The sequence below is a fragment of the Leptonychotes weddellii genome, chromosome 13 (assembly GCF_054177405.1).
Source record: "Leptonychotes weddellii isolate Sample4059 chromosome 13, ASM5417740v2, whole genome shotgun sequence".
NCBI lineage: Eukaryota > Metazoa > Chordata > Mammalia > Carnivora > Phocidae > Leptonychotes > Leptonychotes weddellii.
In genome coordinates, this window is record NC_138381.1 from 61,031,518 (window position 1) to 61,054,656 (window position 23,139).

The 23,139-nt window shown below is 55.4% G+C and overlaps 2 protein-coding genes across 8 annotated transcripts in view; both read left to right on the forward strand.

Moving 5' to 3' along the window:
• TBC1D10A (TBC1 domain family member 10A) overlaps positions 1–7,267 on the forward strand; it is a 31,175-nt gene extending 23,908 nt beyond the window's left edge. For 2 of the 3 annotated variants that reach the window (XM_081801832.1, XM_081801831.1), the window contains 6 exons: positions 3,609–3,715; positions 4,400–4,514; positions 4,594–4,659; positions 5,336–5,525; positions 5,633–5,787; positions 6,386–7,267. In XM_081801832.1, coding sequence (XP_081657958.1) covers positions 3,609–3,715; positions 4,400–4,514; positions 4,594–4,659; positions 5,336–5,525; positions 5,633–5,787; positions 6,386–6,892 — 1,140 coding nt within the window. In that variant the 3' untranslated portion in view covers positions 6,893–7,267. The remainder of the gene's footprint in view (positions 1–3,608; positions 3,716–4,399; positions 4,515–4,593; positions 4,660–5,335; positions 5,526–5,632; positions 5,788–6,385) is intronic. The other variant, XM_081801833.1, reaches the window with a different exon arrangement.
• Positions 7,268–9,544: 2,277 nt separating this feature from the next.
• Positions 9,545–14,091, forward strand: CASTOR1 (cytosolic arginine sensor for mTORC1 subunit 1). 5 transcript variants are annotated; one of them, XM_006739664.3, is made up of 9 exons: positions 9,547–9,785; positions 10,404–10,474; positions 11,630–11,817; positions 11,900–12,032; positions 12,292–12,415; positions 12,860–12,973; positions 13,144–13,226; positions 13,326–13,420; positions 13,551–14,091. In XM_006739664.3, the coding sequence occupies exons 1-9, from the start codon at positions 9,673–9,675 to the stop codon at positions 13,617–13,619; spliced, it is 990 nt and encodes a 329-aa protein (XP_006739727.1). In that variant the 5' UTR covers positions 9,547–9,672; the 3' UTR covers positions 13,620–14,091. The 5 variants fall into 5 exon arrangements, with proteins under 5 accessions (XP_030890716.1, XP_030890717.1, XP_006739727.1 ...); XM_081801835.1 differs by having other exon boundaries at positions 9,682–9,811; XM_081801836.1 differs by lacking the exon at positions 9,547–9,785 and adding an exon at positions 9,939–10,276.
• The last annotated feature ends 9,048 nt before the right edge of the window (positions 14,092–23,139 follow it).

The window sequence follows — 23,139 nt, forward strand, 5'->3', positions numbered from 1 at the left end:
CTGCAGGCATGCCTTCCCCTCCCTACCCGTTGCCCCCTGCCCCATGGCTGCCAGAGTAAGAATACCACTCCATTCATGGGACTTCTTAGGGCCCACCTGGGCTGGGCAGCAGCTCCAGCATGCTCCCCTATGGGAGGCACTTGGCTCCCCTGGGGTTACCCCGGCTTACCTGCCAGACCTGGCCCCAGGCATCAGGGTTTCTCCCAAGCTCTTAGGGTGGATGACAGGCAGTGAAACAGAGTTGCTAGCTACCAGCTCTTTGTTGACATACTTCATGCTTTGGCAAACACTCCTGTTTTGCTAAACCTGTTCCCTGAGAAGAGTGGGTGGGGCGGGGCAGCCTAGAGTTTCTGCTTTTGACCTGAAGAGGGTGAGAGTCATTTGCCAGCAGTACTTGGCCATGGGGCTGTAGGGTTTGGTGGAGTGTCTGGTTGGAAGCAGCTCTGGGAATCAGGGTGATTGGACTGTCCCACAGAGCAGCAATACCAGGCCTCTTGACTCCAGTGTCTTCTTCCATCCCTTTCATTTCAGGAGGCTGCATCCTGGGTGGAGGGGGGAGGTTCAGTTGGGAATCTCTCCCCAAGTCCATGATTTACCTCTGGCTGCTAGAGCATAGGCATGGGAGCCAAGAGCTTCGTCAGCCTGGCCAGACTCCTGGTTCCATAGTTAGCAAATGTGAGCACATCCTGTGTGAGTAGCAGAGCACAGAGCTGTGTGTGCATTTTGTGTGTGGGTAGTAGTGTATCTGGAGAGAAATCAGCCACGTTTGTGAAGTCTTGAGGGTTGCTTGTGGGAGAAGGCTAAGAAAGGCCTTCTAGATCCTCTGAAGCTGAGTGGTGGGTCCCCAAGTCAGTCCTAGGGGCTGGAACAGTGGTTTTTGAGCACACCTAGTAAGGACTTTGCCTGTGGATGACATGGAGGAAGTGAGCAAGGATGAGAAGCTCCCTCTGGCCGCTGTGGACATGACAGCAAGAGGCAAGGGTACAGTGACAGGCTATTGGTGGGAGCACCTATTCCTGTATTCCCCTGAAGACCCAGGTGGTTGACCCCATCTCAGCTGTCAAGGCAGATTCTGCAGCCTCTCATGGCTCCATATTCTCCCATACTTGCTACTTCTTCCTCCCTCATTGGTCAGGGCAAGACCTCTGTCCTTTTCTTACCTGGTTTTCTTCTCTGGCTTCACCTCATGATAGTGTGAGTGCCTTTAGGCTCTCTTGGAGGTTGCAGTAGCTACATCAGCTGCCAGCAGCCCACATCTGCCTTTGATTCCCAGAGCCCTTTCTTCCCACAGGCCCTTTAGCTATACCTCTTCCTTTCTCAACCTCCCATGTGTGGTTAAGTGCATTGGGCTGCTGAGGTACCAGGTGAGCACATCCTAGGAACTGACTTCTTGGGTTCTCAGGTCCCTACCTTACGAGAGCCCTCTGGAGAATTTGTGGGGTCCTCCTCCCCTTTCTGACAAAAATAATCCTGCTTTGTACTCAGACAGTATCTAGCCCTGGGCTTGACTTGGGAGGTTCATAGGACACACACAAGCCCCATCTTTAGAATATGTGGGACTCTAGAGGTTGTACACCCACTTCTTCAGCTGTGTGCCTGACCAAAAGCCCTCTGAAGGCATCTGGTCCTTCTCTCCACCCTCCAGCCTTAAACACTCTGTCAGTTTTTTTGCTCAGTACTTACTCTCTCATGTCAAGTTACCTGACACCCTAGGGTCTTTAGTTTAATGTTGGGACACACCCACTGAGGGGGCACAAGAGGGAAAGGGACTTTTATGAAGACACCTGCCAGTCAAGGCCAGGGCCTGGGTCTGTGCCCACGGGTGTGTTTGCTGAGAAATCTGGCCCTCATCCCAGGGGGCCTTCCCTAATGCTGCATCAGCCCTGCAGGCAATGTGTACATGGTCTGCTTCCCTGCTCAGCTCTCTGGGTTTCCTTTTTATTGATTTTTTCCTTTCTATTTTTAGGATCTTTTTAAAATATTTTATTTACTCATTTGTGAGAGAAAGAGCACACAAGCAGGGGAATGGCAGGCAGAGGGAGAAACAGGCTCCCCGTTGAGCAAGGAGCCTGATGTGAGACTCAATCCCAGGACCCTGGGATCATGACCTGAGCTGAAGGCAGACACTTAACCAATTGAGCCACCCAGGCGTCCCTATTTTTATGATTTTTTAAAAGATTTATTTGTTGATTTTAGAGAATGAGAGAGCACAAGTGTGTGTAAGTGGGGGGAGAGGCAGAGGGAGAGGGAGACAAGCAGACTCCCCGCTGAGCAGGGAGACTGATGTGGGGCTCGATCCCAGACCCTGAGATCATGACCTGAGCTGAAATCAAGAGTTAGACGCTTAACCAACTGAGCCACCCAAGTGCCCATATTTTTTCTTTCTTTTTTTTTTTAAGATTTTATTTATTTATTTGACAGAGAGAGACACAGTGAGAGAGGGAACACAAGCAGGGGGAGTGGGAGAGGGAGAAGCAGGCTTCTTGCTGTTCAGGGTGCCCGATGCGGGGCTCGATCCCAGGACTCTGGGACCATGACCTGAGCCGAAGGCAGACGCTTAATGACTGAGCCACCCAGGCGCCCCTTTCTATTTTTTAAAGTTGAGGTATTTACAGAGAGTGAAATGCACAGATCTTAAGTGTGCAGTTCAGTGAATTTTGACAAATAATACATATCCATGTAACCAACAAGCAAATCATGATATAGAACATTTCAAATGATGGGGAAATGATTTTTCTTTGTGTAATACTTTGTTTTTAAAATGGTACTCATGTTAAAATGTTCACAGAAGTTCAAAGAAAAGAGTAAAACTTTGTCAAAACCCCAGCACGCAGAGATGGCTCTGAGTTTAATGGTTTGACAAATGTCACATCCTTCCAGATAGCACTCTGTGCAGATCCTTCTCTCCATCTCTCTCTCATACACACACACACACACACACACAACACACACACATACACACACATACACACACACACACACACCCCATACACCCCTTCCTAAATAGGTGATGCCACTTGCATAGGGAGACAGCAGAGGAGTTGGGATCAATGGCTCTGAGTCAACCTGGCTTCCAGGCCCAGCTCCACCATTTTTCTAACCATGAGGACTTGGGCAAGTGACTTTTCTTTGATCCTCAGTTTCCTCATCTGTGAACAGCATAATGATAGGACTTTTCTTTGAGGTTGAGAAGAGTCAGTGAGGCCCGCGGTGCTGCAGAACAGTGCTAACAGGTGATAGCTATTGCTTTGATAGTAGCCTTCCATCTTAAGGACCTAAGGTGTTTGAATGAGTCCTGACTAAAGTGCCTGAAGGTTATTTCCAGCCACAGCTATGACAGACACTCTTGACTGCGTGGGTCTTCCTGGAGCCAGGATCACCCCTCAGGGTTTCTAGGGCCCTTCCCTCCTTGCCTCTTTGCCCCTTCTCTCTCATTCTTCTCAGGCTTCCTTACCTGAGCTTCCTGACTTGTCTTAAGGAAGGTCCAGTTCGTGATGGGATTGGGTGGGCATTGCCCCTGGCAGAGGGCTCCTCCAATACCTGGGACAGTTGTATCTTCCCAGCATCCATCCCTAACTCCTAATACATGCTCTTGATCTTGCTTCTAGGAGCTGGACATGTCCCCTGGGGACCCCAAGTGGCTGGATGTCATTGAACGTGATCTGCACCGGCAGTTCCCTTTTCATGAGATGTTTGTGTCCCGGGGAGGCCATGGGTGAGCAGGCTGGATCTTATGGGCTGGAGGTGATTCTGGGCCCTGTCCCTCAGGGCGTGGAGGATGTAAAATGAGTTTGGGTGTATCTCAGGGGCCCAGAAACTGGGAGCCCCAAACTCCACTGTTAGAGTTTCCCTTTGGTTTGAATCGGATGGGTCTCCTTAGCTTCTTCTCTTACCTTTGGGGCAACTTTCATTTACTCCCCAGCGTGCTAGAGCTTGCCGGGTCCTCTTCTGGAAACAGGTTTTGGTGGGGAGAAAGAGGGTTAGAGATAACTGGGTGGGGAGAAGGTATGTAGGAGGGGAAAGATAGGCAGGCCAGGCCAGAGGCCCAAGACAGACACTTGGGACAAAGCTATCTGGCCAGGGAGACACAGCTGCTGAATGAGAGGCCCACACTTCCAGCCCTGACATACTCTTACCTTGTATCTGGCATCCTGCCTGGCTCTCCCTCTGCTTTCTCTTTGAGCCTCTGCTCTCAGCTGTCATATGGGGTGGGGCAGGGGAGGTGCCCTCCCTGCCTCCTCCTCTGGTCTTGTGAGAGTCTGAGTGCTGCAGTGGGAGACCAACCCCTTGCTGACCATAGTTAGGTCACCAGGGAGGTGCAAATTCTGAGACAGGTCTGGTCTGGTAGGGGGTGGCAGAGTCATACCTATCTTCCCTGCCCCACTTGGCCCTTCTACAGCCAGCAGGACCTATTCCGTGTGCTGAAGGCCTATACCCTTTACCGACCTGAGGAGGGCTACTGCCAGGCCCAGGCGCCCATTGCCGCTGTTCTGCTCATGCACATGCCTGCTGAGGTACCACCAGGCCCTGGACGGGTGAGTGGGTGGGCAGGGAATACCCAGCAGCAAGGCCTCATGTCTCTCTCGCCCATAGCAAGCCTTCTGGTGCCTGGTGCAGATCTGTGAGAAGTACCTGCCTGGCTACTACAGTGAAAAACTGGTGAGTGCTTGCTGGGTCCAGACCAGGCCTGGGACCTTCCCTTTGTGGCCTGTCCAGGCTTTTCTCTCCACAGCCACTGTTGCCCCAGCTTAAAACCTTCCCAGACTTCTGTTGCTTTCAGGTTGAAGACCCAAGGCCCTCCAAAGTGAGGTCTTCTAGGCTCCAGAGTTATCGGTTCCACCCTGGCCTCCATGGCTGCTTCTAGCCATCTGGCTGCTTGGCAGGATCACAGTTCTTCCAGTGCACCAAGTTCCTCCCTGCCTCAGCCTTGAGGCTTAAACCTCTACCCCCTTCATTCCCATAATAACCCCTCCTTTCCTTCAGCTTTCAGCCCTCAGGGAGCTTTTTGTGACTCTGACAAGTGGGACCTCTGGCACAAGCTAATCCAGCATTCCTGGTTCTGCCATATTCTGGGCACTTAGCCACCTCCCCCACCAATGCCCACCCTGTCCCCCGTCTCTTTGCCCCTGTGATTCATCTGTCTGCCCCTTTTCACTACATGCTCCACGAGGTAGACCAACTGTGTGTGGTTTGCTCTTCAGTGTATCCCAGCACCCAACTCAAGGTTGGCTCCCTGCAGGCAGTAGCTGCCTGAGGGATGAACGAATGCCTGCCTGGTACTGGGAGCCAAAGTGTCGACTACAGTCCTGGCCCCACGGCCTCACTGTGTCCCCAGGAGGCGATCCAACTGGATGGGGAGATCCTCTTCTCCCTGCTGCAGAAGGTGTCACCCGTGGCGCACAAGCACCTCAGCCGGCAGAAGATCGACCCGCTGCTGTACATGACAGAGTGGTTCATGTGTGCCTTTGCCCGCACCCTGCCCTGGAGCTCCGTGCTTCGCGTCTGGGATATGTTCTTCTGTGAAGGTACTGGGCTGGGCTTGGGGGAACAGCCCTGCCTCTAACCCAGCCCACAGGGGGCCTCTATTTTCAGAGAAACTCCTTACAGGCCCTTTTACCACCCCCTCATGCAGGAGTCAAGATCATCTTCCGGGTGGGGCTGGTGCTGCTGAAACATGCGTTGGGCTCCCCTGAAAAGCTCAAAGCCTGTCAGGGCCAGTATGAGACTATCGAGCAACTGCGGAGCCTCAGTCCCAAGATCATGCAGGAGGCCTTCCTGGTCCAGGAGGTACGGCCCACACCCTCCCATCACCCCTGGGTGGGAGTGGGAGACGTGGGGGCCCTTTAGAAGGGGCCTGGTAACTCTCTGCCCCAAAGGTAGGTTACTGGTGCCAGGCCTGGTGCTCAGCAGCTCAGGATGGTGTGGGTAGACCTTATCCTCCTGTCTTAATGAGAAGACAGAGGCACAGAGAGGCCTAGGTTTGCAGGGCCTTCCCTGTTCTGAACCACTTGGGAATGAGAGGAGCTGCAACTCATCACCCTCTCTTCTTTCCTGTACTGCATCCATGGCCTTGGCTTTATTTTCCCTTTTTTCTTTCCTTTGTGGGTTTTTGTCTCTCAGGGACTGTAGTTAGGTGACACATAGTTAGGCAAGTGGACTCGAGTTGTGGGCAGCTTTCTCCTTTGAGGCAATGGGTCCCAAGTGCCTGGCTCACCTGGCACTCGGCTCTGGGACTTGTGATCACCACAGGGACCAGACCCCCATTATTTCTAGGGTCAGCCTTTAGTGACCAGGGCTGGGGGATGGTGAGGGAGAGCAGGGCCAGGTTGGGAAGTAGAGGGGAAGTTTCTTCCTGGTGCCCATCTTCCTGTCACCACCCACACAGGTGGTAGAGTTGCCGGTGACAGAGCGCCAGATTGAGCGTGAGCACCTCATTCAGCTGCGGCGCTGGCAAGAGACCCGGGGTGAGCTGCAGTGCCGCTCTCCACCCAGGCTGCATGGTGCCAAGGCCATCATGGAGGCGGAGCCAGGCCCCTGGCCCACCCTGCAGCCTTCACCATCCATCCGCCTGCCCCCAGATGCCCTGCTCCCTGGCTCTAAAGGCAAGCCCAAGCCACCCAAACAGAGCCAGAAGGAGAAGGAGCAATGGAAGCAGGCAAAGGCAAGCGGGCAGCTGGATAAGCCCCCAACCCCAAGTCAAGCCAAGGTGGCAGCCGCTGCAGGAGATGCATGTCCCCCACAGGATGTGCCCCTGAAGGATCCAGCCCACCAGGACCCAGCCCCGCAGGACTCAGCTCCCCAGGATTCAGCCCATCACCGCTCCCAGGATTCAGTCCACCACCACTCCCAGGAGAGCCTGACATCCCAGGAGAGTGAGGACACCTACTTGTAACCCTGGCAGCTCAGGCCTGTGGGGTGGGATCTCCACACACCTACACGGCTCACAGACTGACATTCGAGGGCCTGCCCATGCTCTGAGGGCCCAGCTGCCTGGCCACTGGGTGGCAGAGAGTCTGGCTGGCCCAGCACAGAGTCTGCCTGAGCCTTTTTATTTATTTTCTCCAGAGTGGAGCATGGGCCAGCCCAGCTCGGTCAGACAGAAGTGAGGGCCAATGGTCAGGGCCTCACTCAGCCCCCTCCTCCTGGGGGGATGCTTCCCAGGGCTAGGGTGCTGTTGTGAGGAGAGAGGGTGGGGTAAAAGGTGGGGTGCTCTTTGTGTAAAATAGAAACATGGTTTTGTACAGAAATAAACAGGCTTGTGTAGAGAGTTGGTGTATGGCTAGGGACTGGGAAGGGGAGCAACCCCTGGTACTCAGCATCTCTTCTCTCTACCCTACAGAGCCCCCATCCTGGCCCCAGCCAAGCACTAGAGCCTCTCTGAGAAGTACCTTTGCCATAGGCCAGTCCTTGTTCCTGACCCCCACTTCCGCTTACCCCATCCCCTCTGCCCCGTGTCCACCAGTCTGCCATGGATGAGGGTCTGCTTCCCAGGCCTTGATGCCTACCCATCTCTGGGGGCAAGGAGAGGAGGTTTCCTTAAGGAGGCCTTTTCAGGGTCTTCCTCCACCAAGTCCCCTTGCCTAGATGCCACTTCAGACCCCAGTAAGGTTCTGAGTGTTCATTTTGGGTTGAGTGCTGGCATCAGGAGTCGGGGACCATGAATGCCCTTACATGCTAAGTCCAGGCCTCCATTGGACACAGAGGGATGAGGGAAGAAGTTTGGGTCTTTAATAGAAGGCTGCCTGCGGTTTCCTGAGCACTTACACGCTGGGCTGGTTGTGTCACCAGCTGATCAGGTAGGCTCTATTATCCCCATTTTACAGATGAGGAAACAGAGGAGCTGAGTGGGAAAGATGAAGCTGGTTGATTTGCACCTAAAACCCCTTAGCTACCTCTCCTGACCAGGGTGCCTGGTGACCTGGCAATGCCCCTTAGGGCCCAGGCGGTCACAACCTGATGACTGGTGAGGGTGAGGACAGGGTGTCCCTGGGAAAGGCCCCCCCCCTTCTGCTGAGGAAGCAGCTTTTCCAGTCAAACAATAGTGGCTGTTCCTGGCAGGCTACCAAGCTGGGCTGGGCCATGGTGGAAGGGGGTGGGAGAGGGAGGAGAACTCCCTAGGAGTTTTCAGGCATCACAGAGCCTGGGCCTGGAACATCTTGTCCTGGTACAGCTGGGGATACTGAGGCCTAGGGAGGTCAAGTGTCATATGAGCCTATCAGGGCAGGCTACCCACTTCCTGCCTCCCACCTCTCACCCCTGTATTTTCCCACCCCATCTGTACCTGCCATGAGAGGCTTTAAGGACAATCCCCTCCCCCTGGCTCTCCAGGGGACAGGCCAGGATGTGGCAGCTGCAGTGTTCCACAGGAATCCCTTGAGCCAGAGAGTCAAGGGAGGGAGGGTGCTGCCCAGCTTCCATCCGCCTACAGTAGAGGTTCTTGAGCAGGCAGGAGGCTTGTGTAGGCCTGCTGGGTCCCAGTCAGGCCTGTGGCCAGCTTTAACCTGTTTGGTTCCAAGCCTTAGATCTGAAGCCTGAGGGCCAAAGGCCCTCCAGAGCATGCTCTGTCTGTCCTGCTACAGGGCCAGCCTAGGTGTGCTGATACCTGCTTAGCCTTGGAGTCTTCTTAAACCTGAGGCGGCCTGAGCAGAACCCAGTTCTAATGTTGAAATGAGCCCAAGTTGGTCTAACAAGCCTCAGATCTGGGGCATCTGCCAGTGCTGGGGGCCTCCGTGGGCATGAAGCAAGTTTACATGTGCTCAGGCCAGCTGGGTTCTGCTAATGGCTGCAGGCTTTGGGAGGCCTCAACAGGGCTCAAGTCTCAGGTCTGAGATCTGACTACCCAGTGAGCCCCAGACACATGGGCCTGTCCCCTGAAGTCTGGGCCTTGAGCATCCCTGGCCCAAGCACTTAGTCTTGAAGGATCTCAAGCCATAAGCCTGGCCACCTCCATCCCCTACCCCGCAGTATGTTATTCAGATGTAAGTGTCTGGGGCCCTCCCTATCACTGTGATCCTCCTGGGTAGGCGCCTTCTTCCTCCATAAGGGGAAGGAGGGAGAAAGGTAAGACACTGTTGGGAGAGAATCAGAGTCACCGGGGCTGCACAGCCTACTCCTACCCCTCCATACTCCAGAGTTTTCTGGTCAGCACTCTGGTCCCAGCTGAGCCCCCCGGTTCGTCTCGCAGCCCTTCGAAGCTTCAAGGATATCAATCATAAGACTGAAGGACAGAAGCCATTCCACACTTCCCTCCTCCACATCGGCTTCCGATCCCAGTGAGAGAGGAGACCTGCGGAAAAGGCGGAGCCCCAGAGAGGGGGCGCGGCATGGGCGGGGCCTGGAGGGCTCCAGCGGGTTGGGATCAGCCTGTGATCCCCGAGCCAATGCTAAAGGGGCGGAGTCATTAGAGGCGGGGCTCGGCGGGCTGGAACGGGAGGGATGAGGCGCTGACCTTAAGGAGGAGGCGTGGCCACTTTGGATAGGCTGCCCGCCCCTCAGGGCGTGGCTGTCAGGGAAGTGGACGCGGCGTGGGGCTGGGAGGGTCCGCAGCGTAGCTGGCGGCATGGACGCGGCCGCGCAGCGGCTCCTTTAAGCTCCCGGCACCGCCCCCACCGCCCCGCCCCCGGCGGCGGCCTGGGTCTAGTAGGCGGCGGGGTCGGGTCCGCGCGGACTGTGATGGAGCTGCACATCCTAGAGCACCGGGTGCGGGTGCTGAGCCTCGCCCGCCCAGGTCTCTGGCTCTACACCCACCCGCTCATCAAGCTACTCTTCCTGCCCCGCCGCAGCCGGTGCGCGCCCGGGTTCGGGGGCACAGGTGGGGGTGGGCTCCGCTGTTGCTCCGGGACGGGGTCAGCAGATTAACATCGCCGCGGGGCGAGCGGGAGCGGGTGGGGGGGGCGCTTCTCCTCCCTACCCCCCCCCCCCCGCCGCCATCCGGCTTGGGCCTACCCTCCCTGGGACCGCCGCCTATCCGGCCCCGTGAGGCCCCCTCCCAGGGCCAGTTAAGGCGCAAACAACCTGGGATGAGCAATGCTTAACTCCAAGTGGTGTCAAATGGGGGCAATTCCTTCAACTGGCGACTGCGGGGAGCTTCTTCCAGACGCCTCCCATCGGGTCAGAGGAGCTGGTCTAGGGGGCCCAAAGTCCGACGCCCCCAGGGCTGTAGTCGCGGGTGAGCCTCTCCTCCTTCCCCGAATGGAGGGTCGGGAGTTCCTACAGAGGTCGGGAGGCGAAAAACAGTTCGTCATTCCGGTGATGAGGCCCACACCCCACTGGCCCGGTGAGAAAATTGAGGCTTGAGGGGGCAGGGAGGCGCCCAGCAGGAGTGTTTCTGGGCGAACTGGAGCGAAGTCCTGCCCGCCCCCTCCGCCCAACCCAGGCTGAAGATGCCCCCCACCCCCATCCAGGTGCAAGTTCTTCAGCCTGACGGAGACCCCAGAGGATTACACGCTCATGGTGGACGAGGAGGGCTTCAAAGGTGGGGGCTGGGCTGGGGAAGGATGTCGTGCTCCCCTCTTTGTGGGATTCTCACTAGATCCTGGGTTCCAAAATCGCAAGAGCTGGGGCCTTGAAGGTAGATGGGTCTGGGTTCGAATTCGACTCTGCCATTGACTGGCTGTGTGCCCTTGAGCAAGTCACTTCCTCTTTGTAAAATGGGTATAGTTATGGTTCTCTATTAATAGGGTCCCATGAGAACTTTATAGACAGGGCTGTGAAGGGCACTTAGCAGCCTCAGGCCAGTGGCAGGGCCTCAGTGACAGTTCAGGGCAAGAATCAGAGGTTCCTGTGGCAGTTATATCCCCCTGGCCATTATTTCTCCCTGGACTTATCTCTCTGGTGCTGATCACCCCCTCCCTGGCTGGTCTGGGAACTCCAGGAGTCTGAGGGTTGGGAAAGGAATGCAGGAGCAGGCAGCCAGCCCACGTCAGGGTCCTGGGGGGCCTCCTGGCTGCAGTTGGGAGATTAGCAGCCACCCAGGCCCTGGCTCCTGCTCTGGACTGGACGCCAGCCTGGTTCCTCCCTGGTCCCTGAAGCTGACATCTGGCTCCCGCTCCTGCCAGCCTGACCCCTCCTCACAGGCCTGGAGCCTCAGGCCACAAAACTGAGGCTTGGCCCATCCTCTACTGCAGCCCTTCAGGCCTTCGTTTCCCTGTTTGTACTGCAGGAAAGTCTAGGTCTGCCGAGGGAGAGGGGCATCCCTCAGCTAGCCTTATTTGCTGGCGCCCCCTGGTGGTGCCACATGGTATAAAAACCTCTTAACCACGGAACGCTATCATGAGGTATATGCTCTCATCCCATTTTACAGATGAGGAAACAGATTCAGAGAAGTTAAATTGTTTACCCCAGGTCAACAGCAAGTAAATGGTGAAGCTGGGATTTGAACCCAGGTCTGTCTGAATCTGGAGCTCCAGTCTTAACTGGGAAGTTTCCATCCCTAGCAGGCCAGCACCTGAAGCACTTCTCAGTCCTTGCATACATGCAGTTCTTAGGAGCAGAACTGGGGAGAGGGAGACAGCCCCAGTCTCCACACCCTTACCTTGGTAGAACCCCATCCCCCACCCCCAGCACAGACAAACGAGGGGTAGGGGCCAGCCCCATAGGCCCTGACCTGGTGTATACTTCCTACTCGCAGAGCTACCCCCATCTGAGTTCCTTCAAGTGGCTGAGGCCACATGGCTGGTGCTGAACGTGTCATCCCACAGCGGTGCAGCTGTGCAGGCTGCTGGGGTCACCAAAATTGCCCGTTCAGTCATTGCGCCATTGGCGGAGCACCATGTGTCTGTGCTGATGCTGTCCACTTACCAGACGGACTTCATCCTGGTGAGTTTTTGGCAGGCTCCAGTGCGGGGCAGGGTGGGCATGCCTGGGGACTCATGTGATACGTCATCCCCCTGTGGTCCAGGTGCGGGAACAGGACCTGTCCGTGGTGATCCACACGCTCTCCCAGGAGTTCGACATTTACCGAGAAGTGGGCGGGGAGCCTGTGCCTGTTGCCAGGGATGATTCCAGCAATGGTTTTCCCCGTTCTCAGCATGGTGAGGCTACCCTCTGAAACCCAGATCTAGGCAGGGCCTCCTCTTCCCACTGGGGCCCTTCCCTTGTGAGGGCTGGTCTGTGGGCGTGATACCAGCTGACACTGACTGCCTCACAAGATAGGGAGATGTGGTGGAGGAAAGAGGTGGGTTCCTGTAGAGCCTGACCCTACACCCCACCCAGGCTCCTCCCTGTCTGGCCACCAGGGGGCGCCCCAGCCCACAGTCGCCCTGACAGCTGCTGCCTGGTCCCTCCTAACAGGGCCTAGCCCCACCGTGCATCCCATCCAGAGCCCACAGAACCGCTTCTGTGTCCTCACACTGGACCCTGAGACGTTGCCAGCCATTGCTACCACGCTCATCGATGTCCTCTTCTACTCATACAGGTGGGCCTCGTTTGCACCTTGTCTCTTTGTCCTGACACCGTTGTTCCCTATGCTGTGTCCCACCACCTTCTGCATGTCCCTCTGTGCTCACACCTTCTGCACGTCCCTCAGTTCTGCCACTCTGTGCCCTGTTCTGTGTCTTGGGTTCCTGGCAGCCTGCAATGCCCGTGTGCCCCTCACTGATGTTCACGGAAGATCCCGATGCCACAGCTTCAGCCCTTTCCTGTAGTGTGAACTGAGATCACCCTGAGCCATGCTTTGGTCTGGCTGTCTGCCAACCCTGGGGTCCAGTGTCTTTGGAGGAGGCGAGATTCATTGTCCTCTCCCCTGACACCATCAGGAGATCAGGGCCCTCAGACAGGGGAGGAAAGTGGCCCAGAGAAGGGAGGAGACACAGTGGGCTGGGTGCCCCGAAGAGCACTTGAGCCTCCTGTCCTTTTCCAGCGCCCCCAAGGAAGCAGCCTCTGGTGGTACTGGACCCAGCTCCATTACATTCTTTGCCTTCTCCCTCATCGAGGGCTACATCTCCATCGTCATGGACGCTGAGACGCAGAAAAAGTATGTGACTCCTGAGCCCTGTGGACCACAGAGCCCAAGCCCAGCCCTAGGGAGGGAGGAGGTAGAGTGTCAGACTCTGAGGTCACCAGGTCCCCCTGCTTCCAGAGGCTCACAATGGGGCAAGGAGGGGACGGGTGGGTGCTGTGCCCACTACCCACCTGCCTCTCCAGGTTCCCCAGTGACCTCCTGCTGACCAGCTCCTCAGGAGAGCTGTGGAGAATGGTGCGCATCGGTGGACAGCCCCTGGGCTTTGGTGAGGGCTGCTTCTTGTATGTTGGGGACTTGGGGAGGACCTGGGGGAGCGGCCAGGATGATCCACATGGACTCCCCTCCCCGCCCCCATAACCCTCAGATGAGTGTGGGATCGTGGCCCAGATCGCAGGCCCCCTGGCTGCGGCCGACATCTCTGCCTACTACATCAGCACCTTCAACTTTGACCATGCCCTGGTGAGCGCCATGGGTTGGGCTCCTGGAAGGACACTGAGGCCCAGGAGGGTGGGGAGGGTGCAGGATGAAGTCCATCTAGGCCAGGAGGTCGGCGTGGCCCTGACCGCTCCCTCTGCCCACCTGCCCACAGGTGCCTGAGGATGGCATCGGGAGTGTCATTGAGGTCCTCCAGCGACGGCAGGATGGCCAGGGCTCCTGAGGCCTCCACGCTCTCCCTTCACCCCAGGCTTCCAGAGACTTCTCTAAGCTATTTCCTCAAGCTCTGGGATGAGCCCTCCCCACCCCCATTCCTGCCGGGGGACCCCCTTCTTCTGCTCTCTGTACGTAAGCTGCGTGCAGGCACCGGCTCTCACGTGGACACGCGTGTCTGCCCACACAGGGGAACACGGTGCTCTGGGCTTCCTCCGGGAACCCCTCACCCCATCACTCCCTGCGCGGCCTCAGCGTTTGCACATTCCCTGCCTGAGGTCCGAGCCATCCCCCCTCTCAGCGCCCCGGGCCAGCTGCTCCCCGGACAGGGCCCTGATTTCCGTTCTGCCTCTGGCTGGGTTGCCTTCCCTGGCCAGCTGATTCTGACAGTGCCTGCCCCTCTGGGGGGCCTCTGAGAAAAGTATTTTTACATCTTTCTCCCTTTTTTATTGACTTGTTAATAAAGGGCTTGTAGTTATGAAGGGTTGGGCTGTGGTCCATGGGGGTTGTCTGAGCTCGGGCATGGCTGCTCTTCGGCTCCTCCCAGCCCCTCTGCCTGAAGTCCTGGTCTGTCCCTATGTAGCTGGCTCTGGCTAGGCTCACCTAACTCAGTTCTCACCTCCGGGAGAACTGAAACCTTTGAGAAGGGAAGTGACTTAGCCAAGGTCACCTGATTCCCATCCAGGGCTACCTGCCTCTGAAGCCCAGCCTCTTTCTTCCTTCCTTGCTGTTTCTGGAATAGCCCAGAAAGTTCTGAACATGGTTAGAGACTCAGAGACCCTCCTGCCTGGAGGTCCCCCAGCCTTCCCTGCCACCTTGAGTGTGACTGGCCCATTGTGAAACCCCTCAAGGAGGGCCCAAAAGCACCCTTCTTGCAGGCTGCTGCCTGCTTGCTTTTGGGCCATGCCTGAGTCCTAGAGGTCCCTCACAGGAGTCCCTGTTGGCCAAGAGATCAGTTAGTTCTTGTCGCCAGGGCTCTCCTGGAGTAGTAGTGGGAGGGGGCCAGCCAGAATGGGGACCTGGGAGTTCAGGCACTGGGCTTCCTCTGGCTAGAAGGACAGGACAGGGGCCTGGAAGCCACCTGAAACCCACTCTGCCTTCAAAGGCTACTGTTCTGGGCCAGTGACGGGTTTCCTGTCACAGAGGGGCTGCCTCCTCGCTCCGTGAGACCGGGATTCCACTGTGAGCCAGATGGGACCCTACAGATGTCCCGGGGAGGTTATCAGGTACCCTCAGCCCAGACCCGCCCGCACTTAGGAAGGGAAGAAGGGTGTGACTTCGGCGTATTCAGAGGTCATAGTAGCTCCCCAGAAAAGCCAGAACGGGGGCCAGGCCTCTGGCAGTGTGCCCGTCCTGCCCCTGGGAACTCAGGGTCTGCAGATCACAGGAACAGAGCACACAGTCCAGCCCGGTGAGTGAGCAGTCGGGGACCCTAGGCCAACCCCTTCCCTTCAGCCTCCGTTTCCTCATGTGTATCAAGGTCTAGGAGGCAGCTCCTTCAGGACCTCTCTACTTCTTGGTGCTGGGAAGGGGTCATTGCTTTGTAGTTTGACTTTTGGGGGAAGAGGGAGTTCTGGCTTCTCTCTGGAGGGCACACCTTGGGCCCTGGCTCAAAAGTTGTCCTGAGCTAAGTGGGGGCTTTAGAACCAGAATCCTTGGGGCTCCTGACCTGCAGGTAGAGAGCTCCTGGGCCCGATATTCAGCTCTGGGGGGTCTGTCCATCTGTCTGCTTGTGAGTCACTGCCTGATTTGGGTGTTTCTGTTATCCTGGCTTTCCGGGTGGATCAGGCTTTGCCTAGTCCCTCAAACCAGGTCCTAATCTGACATCGGTTCTTGGTACTGCCCACAGGATTGGCCTGGGTAAGAGGGCCCCAGCGGGCTAGTCTGATTTGGACCCAGGCCTAGAGCCCGTGTGTGTCTTTGCCACATAAGTGTCAGTCTATGTGGAGGGATTTTAGCTCCCAGGGCATTAGGGTCCTTGGGGGTCACTGGGTCAGCTTGGCCATCAACAGGTTACAAATGGGGAGATCTGCTCTGGGATTGCCAGGGACCCCAGGACCCACCAGGGGTCAGGGCACAGGGCTTGGGAGGTGACTTGGGCACACTCAGCTGAAAGTGGGACGTGACCCTGGATCTCACACTTGTCTAATGCTCTGGGTGCCATCAGATAGACAGGCTTTAAGCTGTCCCAGGCTGAGGTGGAGGCTCACAGATTCACCTCTTTGTCCCACCCCTTTGTCCCAGAAGGCAGAGTGGGTTTCAGGTGGCTTGTCCCTGGAGAGTTCTAGAACCAAAGAACTCAGTCTGGGCAGCCCGGATTTGGGCTCAGTTTGGGTCATTCATAACTAAGGTTGGGGGTGTTCACTGGCACACAGTCCACGTCCTTGTCCTTCCAAACCTGGGATCCCCTGTCCACCTGTCCACATCAGCACAGCCATTCCTGAGTGCAAGGGTCAAGGCCCCAGACTGCAGAGCCCGAGTGCCCATCCTCATAAAGATGGAAGCCTTTGCCTGGGGAAGGCCCTGCCCACAGTCCCTTGGGGAGTAGAAAGGTGCTGTCAGCTCTCCTATCTGCTGGGAGGATGTGAACCTGTGGGGTCGGGTGGGGGAGCTCTTGGGTGGATGGGGACGGGAGATGAGGAAAGCTCAGGCAGGGACACTCAGTGGCTCATGTCTACCCTCTCAGATTTTACCTGCCCATACAGAGGAATGACCTTGTAAGTCCTCCTTGAAGTTATTTGAGCAGAAATTCAGGGTTTAAAGTCCTCATCCCCACCCCTGCCAGGCAGGCTGTATGGTCCCATGCTTGTTGCCAAGTTGCTCTAAAGCTGGCTTCTTGGTCCTGTGTAGAAGGGAGAATAAACCCATACATACCCTCTTGGATGTCCCACCTGGCTCCAAGATCCCACAGGGTGGGAAGGGACCAGGCAGGAGGCAGGAGGCAGGAGGGCAGCCCCATCTGCAGCTAGCTGACTGAGTCCAGGGAAGCTGATTCCCCCATCTGTACAAGAGGTGGGAAGGGATGTGCTCCAGTCATTCATGTATTCAACACACGTTCTCGCACGTTCTTGTTATCCCCCCATACTTTACATGAGGGGAAACTTAAGCACAGACAGGTGGAGGGACTTGCCCAAGGTCACAGAGCTGGGCATGGCAAAACCCGAATGCAGAAAGGTTAACTGGGGCCATAGCCTGGGGAGGGCCCCCGGGGGAAGGGACACTTTAGCTGAACCCTGAGGGATGGGGATGATTTTGCAAGATCCCTCGCAATCCCAGCTGTCTGCGTCGGTGGCTGGGTGTCTGCTGCCGGTGGCAGTGAATGTGTGGGCAGGCACGCGAGGCCTGGCCCTGGGCTGGCCCCAGTGGGTGTGTTGGGCAATGGCCGTGGTTTGTCTCACTTTCCCAGGCGGGCCCTGGTGCTGAGGTTCTGGAGCCAAGAGTGCGTCAGATGGGGGTGCCCGGAGCTACCTTCTTGGGGGGGCATTGGTCATGATGCCAATATGGCTGTGGATGTTTCACGGGTGTCCGTGTCCCTGTGTCCCAGTGTGTCCTCGTGCCTCTGCAGCTAGGTGTGCATCCGATTTCGTCCGAACCTCAGCTGTGTGCCTGGCTCCATTTCTGCATGCGTCCCGTGTATGCGTGGTCCGAGGCATCTGTGCCTGTTTGTGCGCATGTGGACGTGGGTGGTGCTGGTGGCCGTGCGTCTGCTCTTGTCTGTGGTGGGGCAGTTTCTGTATGTCCGCATGTGCCAGTGCCTGCATCCGCATCTGGTGTTTTCGTGTTCACATGTGTGTCCGTGTGCACCCTCCTGTCCACTTTCCTTCTCTGGACCCACATCCTCCCGGGCCTTCCGGCCTCTCCCTAATCTCAGGAGGCCCAGCTTGCTGCGGTCACCAGGGGACTGCTGGGCTGTGCTGGGTGCTCCCTAACTCCACCCCTCCACCTTCGACCTCCACCCCAGCTGCCTCAGCCTCCCCAGACTCCCTCCTACCTTTCTGTCTACTCCTCCTCTGTCCCTCGTCTTCTGTCTGCAGCCTGAAGCAAGCCTGATCTGGCTTTCTGCCCCTCAGTCTGGGCCCTCCGCCGTGACACAGAGAGATCGACACCTCCCCCTGCCCCTACTACCAGCTTCCCAGCTCCTCCGTCCTCCACGGCCTGGCCTTCCCCACTTCCCAGGGTCCTGATTCAGCCCACAGTTGTCCTCACCTGTGCTTCTTCAGGCTTCCTGCTGGTCTCCCTGTCATCTGGCTGCACAAGTGAATTTTCCCCAGCAAAATCTTACTGTATCCCCTCCCTCCCTGATCATCGGCCTTGGGTAGACCCTTGCTCGGGAGGTCTGCCTTTGAGACCTCCTGGCCGCAACAGCTCTTCCGGCTACTCTGCTCTTGGGCCTTGCCTTAGACTTGCTCTCCCCCAGAGCTGAGACCTTCTTCCTGGGACACCTGCCAGACCCCGGCCTTTGAAGTTGAGCTGAGCCTTCTCTAAGTCAATGAGCAAGAAAGAGCTCCAGGACAGTCGCTAACCAAGCAGTAACAGGAGGGGCTGTGAGAAGCCTCTGACTCTCTCTGGACCCCTTGCAGCCGACTCGCTGCTTTCCAGCCCCTTGGTTTTCCTGGAGTTGCCCTGTTTTTAAGCTCTGCCTTAAAAAAAATTTTTTTTTTTTAAATTGAGGTGAAAGTCAAATAATACATAACTGACCATTTTAAAGTGACTAGCTCCCTGTCATTTAGCACATTCACAATGTTGTGCAACCACCACCTGTATAGTTCTAGAACGTTTTCATCACCCCAAAAGGAAACCCCATATGTAGTCACTCCTCATTCCCCTTCCTACCAGCCCCTGGCCACCGCCAACCTGCATTCTATCTCTGTGGATTTCCCTGTTCTGGGCATTTCACGTAGACGGGGTCTATGTGACTTTTGGCCTCTAGCTTCTTTGACTCAGCCTGATGTTTTTGAGGTGCATCCAGGTGGTAGCATGTATCAGTACTTCAATTCCTTTTTGTGGCTGAATAACATTCCATTGTATGGACGTACCACTTTTTTTTATTCATTATCTGTTGATGGACATTTGGGTTCCCACCTTTGGCTATTAATGTGGGGGCGCCCAGCATTTGTGTGTACTGCCATATTCTGCTTCTCTTCCTTCCTTACATGCTTGCTCTGTGGACAGGGTGACCTGGCCCCAGCTGGCCACGTTCTCCATCACCCATTGAATGTCCACCAGTAGGCCTTTGGACAGAGCAAGCTTTGATGGCCTTTTCTCCCCTTGGAGCTGCAGGATGTTTCTTTCTTTCTTTTTTTTTTTTTTTAAGATTGTATTTATCTGAGAGAGAGAGAGCACAGCTGGGGTGGGGGCAGAGGGAGAGGGAGAAGCAGGCTCCCTGCTGAGCAGGGAAGCCTGGTGAGGGGCTCGATCCCAGGACCCTGAGATCGTGACATAAGCCAAAGGCAGACGCTTAACCGACTGAGCCACCCAGGTGCCCCTGTTTCTTTTTGTCTTTTCTTTTTTTTTTTTTTTTTAAGATTTTATTTATTTGACAGAGACAGACACAGTGAGAGAGGAAACACAAGCAGGGGGAATGGGAGAGGGAGAAGCAGGCCTCCTGCTGAGCAGGGAGCCCAACACGGGGCTCAATCCCAGGACCCTGGGATCATGACCCAAGCAGAAGGCAGACGCTTAACGACTGAGCCACCCAGGCGCCCCGTGTTTCTTTTTTTCTTATCAAGATAAACACCCAGAGTTTCCTTGGCATCTTCCCAAGAAAAAGAAGGGCAAGAAGGCAGGTCTTTCACAGCACCTGTCCCAGGTCATTTCCTCCAGGCATCCCTGCTAGTGAGTCCCACCTGTGCGTCCCGGACTTCCCTTTGGGACCAGGGCTATCATTTGTAGACAGCCCCATGGGGGACCCTGGCTGGTTCCCTCCATCTTTTCTCCAGTTGCTTTCTCTGTTGAGCAAAGTGTCTGAGCTTTTGCAGCAGTTGGCACCAAGAGAAGGCTCCAAGCCCATCCCACTTCCTCCCTCTATCCCCTCCACCCCTCCTGCTTCCATCCTCATACTGGTGCAGCTCAAAGGACTCCCCACTGCAAGTGCCAGGAAACCAGCTCAACTAGCAGAAAATAGGCTGACATCATTGTCCTATATAGCTGGGACTAGCTGTGGGGTTAGTCCTGGCTTCAGGCAGAGACCAGGGGCTCAGGGAGGTTGCTTGGCCTCTCTGGCTGTGCCGGCCACGTTCTCACCCACTTGATAGGACCGCACCCCACCCCATGGAGCTGGGGAAAGTGACTTTTCCCAGCTCCAGACTGGTGACATCCCAGCTCTGAAACCTTGGCCGTGTAAGGGAGGCCTGTCTCCTGAGTCTGGCATCAGTCTTGGGGAAGGATTCTGATTGGTTCTGCTCAGGATGCAGGTGCAGTGCTAGACTCCAGGGTACTATAAAGGCCAGGCTGGGTTGGGTGCTCCCTCCTATGGCCTGGGGTGAGAAATGAGCAGGCTGACAAACGGTGGGTTTCCAGATCCCTCCACATGCTCGATGTTGGCTTGTGTGTTTATTCACCCTTTAAGACCTGGATATAAAAAGGCATTCACAGCAATTTCACTTACCTAAAAGCCTAGTCTTTCTTGCTGATCCTGGTGCCTGACACATACAGTGAATTACTTAAATATAGGTTGAATGAGGAAAAGCCACCATGCTTTGTCTGTTTTTGCAAAATGCGGGATTGTCCCCTCCAGTGAAGGCTTCTTTCTATGAGGCTGTCAGGTGCTGCTTATGTGGAATTCACTCTGAAGTGAATAAAGGAAGTAGGAGAAATGCCTTGTCTTTTTCTTTTTCAGCTTGTTTTCCAGGAAAGTGTTGAAATCTGCAGTGGGTGAAAGAATATATTTTGAATTCACTTTAAAAAAATATCATAAAGGAAAAAGTCAGCGTCTTTAAAATCAAGGCTTCCTAAAAAAAGAGATCACGTGCTTTGGTGTATTGTGAGTGATATAATTCTGATTTCCTTGGGGAAAGGTGACCAAGAGAAGGCATGGGAAAGGCTCCAAGAGAGCCCGTTCCTGCCAGCAGCAAGGTGGGCCTGCACTTTCAGGAGCCTGGCTGCAGGTACACTGGATGTGGGAGGCACACATCTGGGCCCTGCAGCCTGGAAGCCATGGCTGACCTTTCCTGGGGCTTCTACAGATGGCCACATCTGTATGGCCGTGCATTCATCCAGTCACTAAGGATTTATTGAGCACCCACTATATTACATGGCCTGTGCTGTGCTCTGGAGAGGCCATGGGGAGCCACAACTACAGCGGATACCCTCTTGGAATTTAGAGGGGGAGCAAGGACCAGCCTGGGGTGGAGGAAGTTCAGGGAGGGCTCCCCTGAAGAGGTGAAGCTTGGACTGGGTGACAAGTTCATTCAGTAGGAGGAGATTCAGGCATGGGAATAGCAGATGCAAAGGCCATGGGGTGAGAGCTCTGTTTCCCCGAGGGACTGAGGAAGGTCAGAGAAGGGGGTGGGATAGAGAGGTGTGGGTGAGGCTGGGGAGATGGGCAGGGCCTGGTGGCTGTGGTAATGACCTTGGCCTTACTCAACGTCAATGTGAAGCCAGGGAACTGTTTTAAGCAAGAGGGTAGCATCAGGCTGTGTTGTACAAGCCCCCCAAGGGGGCTGCTGTGGCAGTAAAGCCATTTTGTGGGTGGCCCCATTTCCTTCCTCCCTCTCCATTAGACTTCCAGCCACACCTTCTTTTCTCTAAACTAGACCAGGGCGCCTGGGTGGCTCAGTTGGTTAAGCATCTGCCTTGAGCTCCGGTCATGATCCCAGGGTCCTGGGATCGAGCCCTGCATCGGGCTCCCTGCTCAGCAAGGAGTCTGCTTCTCCCTCTCCCTCTGTGATCTCTCTCACTCTCTCTCAAATAAATAAGATCTTAATAAACAAACAAACAAACTAGATCTATGCAGTCTTGCTTGCTCGGCACCTCATGCAGTTCCCTCCACATGGAATTTGTAGCATCTCTTTCCTGCATTTCTGCCAATTAAACTGGCATTTTCTTTCCAGACCTGTAGAAATACCAGCCTCCTCCTCCAATCACTCCCTGGCTGGCCCTTGACCAAGTGGATCTCCGTCTTCCCACTGTGAAAGCCATATGTTTTCCAGTTTGCTGAGCCATGTGGGCTGCGTCAGTTCTGGGCAAGCCACTGTGTGTGTGGTGCGCTGGCCAGCTACATGGGCCGAGGACAGCTGCCTGGGCTCAAACTTGCCTTTGCTCCCTCCCAGCTATGTGACCTCCTGCCAAGTGCCCCATCTCTCAGGCCTCAGTTTCCCCATCTACAGGATGGAGACAATGATCTCTGTGAGGATGGTTGGGAGAATTCACAGAGCTAGCCTTTAGTAAATGCTCAGAACTGGTCTCGGCACACAGAAGAGCTCCAGAAACATGTCTGATTATTTAGCAGTGGGCAAACAACATATGTCTGGGGCACCTGAACATTTTTGGCAAGAATATGATGTTTCAAAATAGGCATTATATGTTGTCATCATGAGAAAAGTCAGGACTCCATTGGGCTTCCTGATCCTTGTTTAATGGTTAAGGTTGTTTTTATTTACAGTGACCTCTCAGTGCTTAGAGCCACTAAGGGACCCCATGGGGCTCTGTAGGGTTCTAGGCCCTCTGTGTTCATCTCTCATGTCCCCTCATCTCACACAGAGGAATCTGGGCTCAGAAAGGGTGGTGAGGGGGGACGGTTGTTCTAGGCCAATCAGAGAGAGGATAGCAGGGCAGCACTCGTATCTCCTGGTCTTCCCACCTCAGAGTGGACGCATCCCCCCCAACCCCTCTGCCGTCGAAGACAGTAAGAGAACAGAAGGTAGCTCCTTCTCTCCCTCTCTCTCTGTTGCAGTTCCCTGAATAGGTGTTCAGGCCTCTGGAAGGCGGCTCAATTACCCAATTTGGGGGAGCCACTGGGCACACGGGGGACATGGCTTCCCACACTATGGACACACCAGGTCCCAGAGGAACTCTGTAGCAGGTCTTAGCCAAAGGATCCTCCAGCCCAGGGTGACCTCATTGGCCTCATGGGGAGGGCCCTGGTAGATCCTTGCTCACCCCAGGGTTTATGTAACATCATCTTTCCCAATCGTTCTCAAACCCAGGCTATGACATAAGCAAATGTGCGCCTTTGTCTGTCCCGGTGACTGGCTGGCTGGCGGGTATTTCTGGAGGACTAGCTGTGGGCCAGGCATTTGCATGCATTATTCACCGAACTACACTCACCGTCCTCTTGAGGTAGCATTTGCCGCTGCATTTTTAAAAATAGAGATACAAAATATATATTATCAAATTTCTCATTTTAAGTGAATTCAGTGGGTTTTAGTATATTCAGAAGATTGTGCAACCATCCCCACTATTTAATTCAAAAACACTTTCATCACCCCAAAAGAAACCCCATCCCCATTAGCTATCACTCCCTGTCCTGAGACCCCTCCAGGCCTAGCAAACACTCGTCTGCTTTCTGTCTCTATGAATTTACCTATTCT

Excerpts from the sequence above, each read along its gene's own strand:
- CASTOR1 (XM_006739664.3), top strand. The coding sequence starts at position 9,673 with ATGGAGCTGCACATCCTAGAGCACCGGGTGCGGGTGCTGAGCCTCGCC. Across the intron at positions 10,475-11,629 it reads GGACGAGGAGGGCTTCAAAG|AGCTACCCCCATCTGAGTTC; the intron begins GTGGGGGCTGGG and ends TCCTACTCGCAG. Across the intron at positions 11,818-11,899 it reads ACCAGACGGACTTCATCCTG|GTGCGGGAACAGGACCTGTC; the intron begins GTGAGTTTTTGG and ends CCTGTGGTCCAG.